Source organism: Rosa chinensis, chromosome 5 (assembly GCF_002994745.2).
Source record: "Rosa chinensis cultivar Old Blush chromosome 5, RchiOBHm-V2, whole genome shotgun sequence".
NCBI classification, from domain to species: domain Eukaryota; kingdom Viridiplantae; phylum Streptophyta; class Magnoliopsida; order Rosales; family Rosaceae; genus Rosa; species Rosa chinensis.
In genome coordinates, this window is record NC_037092.1 from 12,171,676 (window position 1) to 12,181,773 (window position 10,098).

The 10,098-nt window shown below is 40.2% G+C and overlaps 1 protein-coding gene across 1 annotated transcript; it reads left to right on the forward strand.

Annotated features, from left to right (window-relative positions):
• Positions 1–226: 226 nt before the first annotated feature.
• Positions 227–4,961, forward strand: LOC112166518 (berberine bridge enzyme-like 13). The gene is made up of 2 exons (XM_024303385.2): positions 227–2,102; positions 4,759–4,961. Exon 1 carries the CDS (start codon positions 382–384, stop codon positions 1,990–1,992), a length of 1,611 nt encoding a protein of 536 aa, XP_024159153.1. The 5' UTR covers positions 227–381; the 3' UTR covers positions 1,993–2,102; positions 4,759–4,961.
• The last annotated feature ends 5,137 nt before the right edge of the window (positions 4,962–10,098 follow it).

Consider the following 10,098-nt stretch of genomic DNA (forward strand, 5'->3'; position numbering starts at 1 on the left):
TCCATTTATAGATGTTTCTTCATTGTTGTTCAGCACAACACATTTCAGCTGTCTTTCAGTCCTTTATACAAAGCCTCAGGTTCAACAACACAGCAAATCGAAAGCCTCGAGTCATCTTTGCCTTGGTGTAGGCTCAGTGGAACATCTCAGCGGTAGTAGGCGAGAGCGCACGTTCTAGGAAAACTTTGGTGCTGAAATCATAATATATCCACAAAGCACAGTGAAAACCATTTACCCCAAATGATTGATGCCAACATTACATGACATTTGCATTAGCTCATCAAGGTGACACTTGAGACACCTTCCATGCTTCTATAAAGCAATAAACACACACTAGGCTGATACCTCAACATTTGTACCAAGAGCGTGACACAAGGCAGCATGGTGCTTTCAAACTACTCTATGTCTCCAATGTTTCTTTTTCTTCTCCTCCTATCGTCTTCTTTCGCACATCCTTCATCTTCGAAAGAAGACATTTTTATCCAGTGCCTCTCGTATCATTCCACGGTTTCTATTTCTTTCTCTAGCACCATTTTCACCCCTAACAACTCTTCCTTCACCACCGTCCTAAATTCAACTGCGGAAAACCTCAGATACGTAGTCCCTTCCATGCCAAAGCCACAGTTAATTTTCAGACCAACGCATGAATCCCATGTTCAAGCTGCTGTTATTTGCTCAAAACAGCTGGGAATACATCTCAGGGTCCGAAGTGGAGGTCATGACTACGAAGGCCTCTCCTATGCCTCCCAAATTGAAACACCTTTCATCGTTGTAGACCTTGCCAAGCTTCGATCAGTTAACGTTGATATCCAACACCACAGTGCATGGATTCAAGCCGGTGCCACCATTGGCGAAGTTTACTACAGAATTGCTGAGAAAAGCACAACACATGGCTTCCCTGCCGGTCTTTGCACAAGCTTAGGCGTGGGGGGACATATAACCGGAGGTGCGTATGGTTCCATGATGAGAAAATATGGCCTTGGTGCTGATAACGTTGTCGATGCGCGAATAATTGATGTCAATGGCAGAATTCTTGACCGAAAGACCATGGGAGAAGATCTTTTTTGGGCAATCAGAGGTGGAGGAGGAGCAAGCTTTGGAATCATCATGTGGTGGAAGATAAAGTTGGTTCCTGTTCCATCAACTGTAACAGTATTCACAGTTGCCAGGACCTTGGAACAAGGTGGCACAAAGCTCCTACATAGGTGGCAACAAGTGGCTGCTGCTGAGCTTGATGAAGATCTCTTTATTAGAGCTATCATACAACTAACAAGTGACAGCAAAAGTGGCAAGAGAACTGTCACGACTCTTTACCAAGCTCTGTTCCTCGGAGGAGTTGAAAAACTCCTCCATGTTATGCAAACAGGCTTCCCGGAACTGGGTTTGACCCGAAAAGATTGTACTGAAACCAGTTGGATCAAATCCGTGCTGTACATTGCAAACTACCCGAGTGGAACTCAACCCGAGATTCTGCTTCAAGGAAAATCCACAACCAAGAATTACTTCAAAGCCAAATCAGACTATGTCAAAGATCCAATCCCTGAAACCGGGCTTGAGGGACTGTGGAAAAAGTTGATGGAAGAAACCAATCCTCTGTTGATTTGGACACCATATGGAGGAATGATGAGCAAGATTTCGGAGTCCGAGACACCTTTCCCTCACAGAAAAGGAGTGCTCTTCAAGATTCAGTACCTGACTGGGTGGCAAGCTGCAAATCAAGAGGCAAAGCACATGGATTGGATTAGGAAGCTTTACAACTACATGGCTCCTTATGTTACAAAGTCCCCAAGGCAAGCATATGTGAATTATAGGGATCTTGATTTGGGGATAAACAAAAAAAGGAACACTAGCATCACTGAAGCAAGTGCTTGGGGTACCAGGTATTTCAAGGACAACTTCAGCAGACTGATAAAAATTAAGACCAAAGTCGATCCGGAAAACTTCTTCAGGCATGAACAGAGCATCCCACCTCTTCCACCCAAACAAGAGTGAGATATGATGTTGGTAGCAAAGTAAAGGGCTTTGAGTTTTTATGAAAGTTAGCATAAACTTAGATCTCTTTTGAAAAATATCAGTCCCTGAATAAAAGTTACCAAGAGTAACTGTTGAAACCGAAAAAAAATTCAAGAGCTCATAAAAAAATTTCCGTAAAGGAAAAAGTGTAAAAGAAGCACGTTGCTTCTAGAAGTTTATTTTAACTTTATCTACTATTGGGTTACTCTAGCTTTATTCAAATTCTACAAAGGAGAGAAAGTAGAGCAATACAACAATTAATGAAGCTGAAGGGTACACGTTCAGCAGATAAAGGTAGAGTTATTGATCCCAAATTAATCACAAACTCTCCACCTTGATATGTTTGAGTCCAACTCCATCACTATCACGTCATCTTGGCAAACCCAAGTTGCCTATATATAAAGAGTGACTCTACAGCCAAAAAGAGGGGGGACGGAGGGGAGGAACACAGCAGCTTGAGGAGAACCGTGAAGAAGCAGAGGACAACAGGCTAGGAGAGGAAGAAAGCAAGAAAGAAGAGGGTGAGACTTTCACCGATCTGCACCTTTTCCTTTGCTGTTCTCAAATGATGTAGGCTTCCAGTGATATCGAGCTCCGACACGGCGTGCCTTAGGGTGCTGATTGTCGTCGAGCTCCGGCGCGGCGTGCCTTAGGGTGCCGAAATTGTCTTCAAAGCTCCAGTGGCGGTACTTTAGAGTACCAATACTGTTTCAGAGATGCACTGCGTTGTATCATCCTCAAATTCTGGCGACAACTTGTTCTTTTAAAGTCTCAGCAGCAAGCCTTGCTCTCAAGTTCCAGCAGCGCCCAAGAGTGCTCTGCTCAAGTTCGCAAGGAATGTCAAACAAGCAAGTTGAACTCATCTCTCTCATCCTCACTGACAGCAAAGAAAAAAAAAAGAAAGCAAAAAGCTTCCCTGTCAAACTATTCTAACAAAAACATCCGAGCAAAGAGAGTCCTTGAAACTTTGAGTCTGCTGCTCTCAAAACTCAAAGCAAGCTCGGATGGTTTTCTCTTCAACTAGAATGAAAGAACGAAGGGAAAACAGCAAAAATTAACCATGCAGTTCGACACTTCGACTTACCCACTGGAAGATGGTTCACTTCATTAAAACAAACAAGGATATAAAGAAACTCGAGGGTTTCAGTTATTCTTCAGTGGATGACAAAATCACCTTTTGGAATGTCACTTAGTGGGGCATGATCACGTGATCGAGTTTTCTCCAACACACCAAGGACAAAACTCAAATAAAAAGAAAAAGCATGTTAAAGAAGACAATAATTAAGCTTGGCGGTGTGTGCTGCAGATTAATCATAAAAGTTCAATAAAGGTGGCTTTTCTCTTTGCATGAGACAAAATGGAACAAGGTCTGCTCTGTAGTTTTAAACACACGCATTTCAATGTGAAAACAAATGCAAGTGCCAACATGTTCTTCTTTAATGACAACTGCAATCAAGGGGATAGAATTCGAGATAGCAGTTTCGATGATTCAAGGCTCAAAATTGGGTGATTAAAGCAAATTTGGTCTCACCCACAAATCGATGGAGTCTCTGAATATCAACTGAAGGGGGTTTCACCCCAGATTCTCCTAAATCCGGCGCAGGTCATTGAAATTTCTCCTATGAAGAAGCCAAGTCGCGACTTTGCCTTCCAACTATGCTTTGTTCATCTCCAATTCACCTCAAGACAGGCTCGTGTTTGTCTGGGAATAAAAGAAAAAAAGCGAAATAGCTGGGGACAAAAGGAAAATCAGAAAGGGATGAAAATAAAAGCAGGGGAGAAGAAAATAAAAATACTAGCTGGGTGCCCTTATCAAATTTTGGTCTCCAATAAACTTCTCACGGGTATCCATAATAAATTTGGTGCCTGAAGAGTAAGAGGCTTCATGGGTGTCACCGAGTTCAAGACGAAGACTGCGAAACGCGACTTGAAGTTCAATCGGCATCGTGGGTGTCCAAATAAAAATCACCTGAACATTGGTTTCGTGAAAAAATGCTTCGAAACCCAAAATGAAAATCCTTTTGGTACAAAACCAAGAAAGCTCAAAGCCACAATTCTGAACTACAATGGTTTGATCCCTTCACAGGGTATGTAGGCAATCTAGCGACCCACTAGATGCAACCACAAATTCAAATCGAATCCCTGACTCCACCAGTCAAATTCAGCCAATCCGAATCCCTGACTCCACTAGTCAAATTCACCCAAACACCAGAAAAAATCACATCATTCCCAAATTATCCAAAAACAAATTCAAGGGCTTTAAACCCTAACAAATAACCCAAACACAAATCAAAAATAAATGGGTCATCTACCCATTTAAATCCCAAATGCTGGAACTACATGTGGTTTGATCCCGCAAGGGTATGTAGGCAATCTAGAATCAAATAATCTAGATGCAACCGCATCCTAAACACTATTCCTATTTCAAAAAAATCCAAGCCTTCCAATGGGTCATTCACTCATTGGAACTCTTGAACTACGAGTGGCTTGATCCCTTACCGGGTACGTAGGCAACCCATTCCAAAATTCGGGTGCAGCCGCAAAAACAAACAACCACACACTGGTTTCTTTATAAATGGAATCAAAGGGTGTTTCCCTTGTAACAAGAGATTGTAATTAAGAGACACATTCTGTCTTGAATGAGTCGAACCCTAAATAATTAAAACTCTATTCTGTTAATGAATATGAGTGAAATTACGTTGGGTGACATTTTACACTCTGTGCAATTTTTTAACCCAACAGTAACCAACAAATTGGAGCGAGTATAAACAGACCAAATTTATATGCAGGATTAATAGTTGTCAAATTTCTTGGTCTTAAAACTCAACCGTTGTAGAGAAGTGATGGAATGTGCCAATATGCAGCAATCTATATATAGCAATCCTGATCACTGATGTAATATTAGGTACTATTGTGTATAGCTCATTTTCTAGTGCTCATTGCCCACAGAAGTTCAAAATGGACAATTCTAGATTCAGAAATCTCAACTTAATCAAACCCTAAATTAGAAATTCAAATAACTAATTTATTATTCAACTACAATTAAGGTAAACAAATGCAATTCATTTGTAAATATAAGTACAAGGATAAATGAAGCTTTACCTCTGCTGTCGCTGGAAACTGAAAGATGAGTTTAGGCAAGTTTCTTTCCCCAACTAGGAAACCAAATCTCTACTTTGTATTAGTCCTAATTTCAATACTTGTGAATTGACTTAACAAGTCCAACAGAACTGGAACAAATTAGGCCCAAAGGCCCAAGCCAGCCTAGGCCCAATTATAAGTGCCAAACCATAAACCTAATTTGATGAGGTCCAAATTCAAACAAGTTATTACGAAGATTAAGACAATAAAAATTGGGTGGTGCTATTTACATACTTATTTTCTCTATTCACACATCCCATATATTTTTTATTGCTTTAATTCAATTTATTTTTACAAATTATCCTAACTACCCTCCCTTGCAATTTTGATTTTTTTTTTTTTTTTTTCCATTTTGCAAGTCAACCATCGCCAAATTCTAAACCCTTATTTTCCCGCAGACGAGGACTTCAAAACCCTTATTTCAAATTAGGCCCAAGCCAGCCTAGGCCCAATTATAAGTGCCAAACCATAAACCTAATTTGATGAGGTCCAAATTCAAACAAGTTATTACGAAGATTAAGACAATAAAAATTGGGTGGTGCTATTTACACACTCATTTTCTCTATTCACACACCCCCTCTATTTTTCTATTGCTTTAATTCAATTTATTTTTACAAATTACCCTAACTACCCTCCCTTGCAATTCTGATTTTTTTTCTTCCTATTTTGCAAGTCAACCATCGCCAAATTCTAAACCCTTATTTTCCCGCAGACAACGACTTCAAAACCCTTATTTCAAGTTTTGCCTTACTTCCCAAACTCCAAACTGCATGAAATTTTAGCATGCTCCATCTTAATGTGTTTACTTTGATTCGGGAAAATTTCAAGTTCATTGCTGCACAAATGAATTTTTAGTAAATCTCCAAAGTTGAATTGTTCCTGCGTTAAGGTTCCACTTTAAATTGTTTTAAATATGGTCTTATTCTAAATTTTTCTTGCTTGAGAATCCCTTAAGTCATACGCCGGGTTTGGGGTGTGACAAATCGGTGTCAAATTTTCTAATTTCTCTTTAGCTTTAGCAGGGCAACTAAAATATTAACTGAAATGAGGAGCACCCTTGTTGCTTCCTGAATGTTGACGATTTTAATGAGGTAAACTGTTTTTCTAGGTCACTATGATCATTAGATTTTTCCAAAGAAGTTAAGTTTTGAGTGATGAGGAAGAAATCAAGACAATTTTTGTGACTACTGTTATCCATTATAAAACTCTGCATTGACTAACATTACGCTCTTTCTGTTTATGTTTTATTGCATATTTGTAGTGTCATTAGGTAACAACAATCTTTTGACTGAAGTGCTATTCTTTGGATACTATTTTACAACATTTGAGATGCTATTGCATAGGATCTACCTGTTACATACTGGAAATACTATTCCAAAGTCTAGTTTTTTTTTCAGCCTAATGTTGAACTTTTATTTATGGATGAGTGTTCTATCAATACAGTTATCTAAAATACATTTAGTAAGAGTTTCATACCTTTGATTATGCGTGTATCTGCATTTGTCTAGCCCCTCAGGTAAGTCTTGTTCAATTAATTTTGAACTATACTCCAATTTTTTTTTACTTTTTTTTACCTAGAAAATTTTCAAATTTGCAGACTGCTTCTGAAAATGGCTTATTGTCAATCTATAAGAGACGAGAAACTTTAATAAGCTAGGTGCAATATTGGAACCCCAGACAACAAAGGAGTAAAACATGTGTCTTACCCCTTCTACTCGTATGAGGACAAACTTTGCAATTTAGATGATAATTGATTCATGATTGACTTGCCAAATAGAAAAAAGAAAAATAATCAGAATTGCAAGGGAGGATAATTATGGTAATTTGTAAAAATAAATTGAATTAAAGTAATAGAAAAATAGAGGGGTGTGTGAATAGCACCACCCTAAAAATTAAACATGACTTTATATATATGGATTGTTTTAGGGAAACGATATTTTAGAGAGAATTGTTGTGTACTCTCATAGATAATAGGGGCCTTTTTATATAGAGGATTACAATGCATAGAATCCTAATCATACAAGGAAATGTAATCATACATTGAATAGGAATCTAGATCCTTCCAATTTAACTCTATTACCACTAGGTCAAGTAACCTAGGGTTTAGGCCAAACACAAATTAGGGTTTTACTTGAACACTCCCCCTTGTGTTGCCCAAACGCGGTACTTCTCTCGTTACCTCGCTAAAAACTTTACCGAGTAACAAAAACCCAGTGGAACAAAAAAAACCTCTGTCGAAGGGGAAAAAGAGCACAACACACCATTCACGTTTCGAGACCGTACATGTAGACACCTCCCCCTGATGACTACGGTCATTGGAGTTAGGATAACTTCCGCAAACGATGCTACCAACATGTTTCTCGAAAGTGGATTTAGGCAATGACTTAGTGAGCAAGTCTTGCCATACTGTCCTTAGATCGAACCTAGTTCACTTTGGTATTTGAGGAGAGTCTGTTGTTGTTGCTGATTTTCCTTGTTGTTGTCTCTTTTGATGTAGCCTTTGCTTCATTTGTTCAAAGCAAGCAGCATTATCCTAAATGCTCGTAGGCTCATTTGTGGTAGACTTCAAACCACAATTGTTCGAACATGCGTAATTATGGATCCAATCCATATACATTCACAAACCACTTCGAGCAAGAATCTCTGCATTATTCGAAGATATAGCGACTAAGGTTTGCTCTATAGACCTCCAAGATATCATGATCTTTTCCCATGGTGAACGCTTAACCAGTTTGGGAATGACCTTTGTATGGGTCAGAGAGATACCCAACATCAGCAAAACCTTCCAAAACACTTATGTCGTTTTGGGATGGGGATAGTGGACGCAGGCCAGTGTTGGCGGCGTTCCTGGTGTGTGATGGGTCTGAATCCATCATCTCTCTATAGGGATAGAACAAGCCCATATCAATCGTACATCTCAAGTACTGAAAGATGTCTTTTACACCAATCAAATGGTGTCGCGTTGGCGCAGAGATATACCTAGCTAACAAGTTCATGGCAAATGAGATGTCTGGTCTTGTGCATTGAGCTAAGTACAATAATGCGCCTATTGTACTTAACTAGGACATTTCTGCCCCTAGCGCATCTTCGTCATCATCCTTTGAACGAAGATGATCTTTTTTAGGATCAAGACTATGAACGATCATGGGGGGTAGTTGAAGGCTTGACCTTGTCAAAATGCCTAAGCATCTATCAACACAATGCTTAAGTTCCAAACCGAGACATAATCGTGTTCTCCCAAAATCCTACATCTCAAACTCAGATTTCAAGTGTTCAGCGGTTTCCCTTAACTCTTTAAGGGCTTCTAATGAAGATCATGTCCAACATGAACCGCGATGGAATCTGAAACTTGTTCTGGAAACGTGTGGGCATATCCCTTCCCAATCAAGTAGTCATCTTAGTGAGTGTTTCAACCTATTGTAAACGCGCTCCATGGTCTAGAGCTACTTGACTTGGGTAAATGAAGTTCACCATGAACCTTCATGTATATTCCGTATCTAGATCCCCATAGAGATACGTAGTGACCACATTTCTAAGCTGCATAATTAGTTATTCAGAAACTACCAAACTGATAGGGTAGTGGAGTGAAATGACATCCATTATGAGAGAATATATCTCATCGTAGTCGATTCCAGGGCGTTTTGTGAGAAGCCTTGCGCCATAAGGCGAGATTGCTATCTCTTTTTCTCATCACGGTTTCTAACGAAGACCCATTAGTCAATAGGTTTTACGTTAGGAGGTGTTGGCATCACTAGCTTGAGAACCTTCCTCTTCGTTAGAGAATCCATCTTAACCTAGATCGCTTCTTTCCATTTAGGCCAAATCTCTCTACGTTGGCATTCATTCATCAACAAAGCATGGTTCGATATCATCGGACTCAATAAACTCATGCGCAACTACATCAACAATTATGATGGGTTTCTATCCCACGTCTCATGTACACTAGTGTAATTTTCATTGAGCTCTATATTCTCAGGAATAGGTTCTAACGTTGAGGCGTCCCCCAACGATAACCCTAACTCGGAAGATTCTCATGAGACGGATTTTGAGTCTTGATGATCAAAGGATTGGAATGTGCCAAAGTGTCATTCGAACCCACGGGCCTCCCACGCATCCTAGTTAGGGCCATGGCCTATAACGCCAGAGTGCCATTCTCTTTGGCGTTGGCGCCATGCCTATCTCTGTGTAGGGTGGCGCTACATCCTCTCGTAGGCGTCCTTCCTTGCAGGCTTGTTTGCAGCATATTTGTGTGATCTCGTCACTTTAACATGGATTGAGATGAGACATAGTGGGGACAGGCCACGACAATTCCTGTCGTTCCTGCTGAACATCTGTGTTCTTATCTCCCCTTAATGACGGGAAGACTGTCTCATCAAAGTTACAACCCGCAAATCTAGCGGTAATGAGATCGCCTTGCAAGGGCATTAAGTGGCGGACGATTGTTGGAGTCTTAAATCCAACGTAGTTGCCCATTCGTCTGTAAGGACCTATCATAGAGCATTGTGCCAGCGCAATTGGCACATAAATGGCTCACTCAAATATGCGTAAGTACGATACTGGTACCCAGGCACTAGCTGTAACGCAGAGGTACATTGAGTGGCGGTGGGTCGTAGACGAATTAGCATAGCTGCATGCGATATTGTATCACCCCAAGCGGATATAAGGAGATTGGTGCACATTACCAATGTCCGGGCTACCATCATAGTCGTTTCCGCGAGACCATTTGGGTGTGTTCATGGGAATATGATGTCCAACATCAGTCCCAATGCAATAACCATCAAAAAGTCTTCGATGTAAATTCTCTACCAATATCAAATCCAATTGACTGAATAGCATGATCCATGGAGTGAGCCCGTTGTCATATGGTATGTGCTAGGAGTGTAACATAAGCAGCATTACAAGTGGACAATGACACAACACATGACCAGCGTGTTTGCGTGTCAA

Bases quoted from the DNA above. Each gene is read 5' to 3' on its own strand.
- LOC112166518 (XM_024303385.2), top strand. From the start codon at position 382: ATGGTGCTTTCAAACTACTCTATGTCTCCAATGTTTCTTTTTCTTCTC.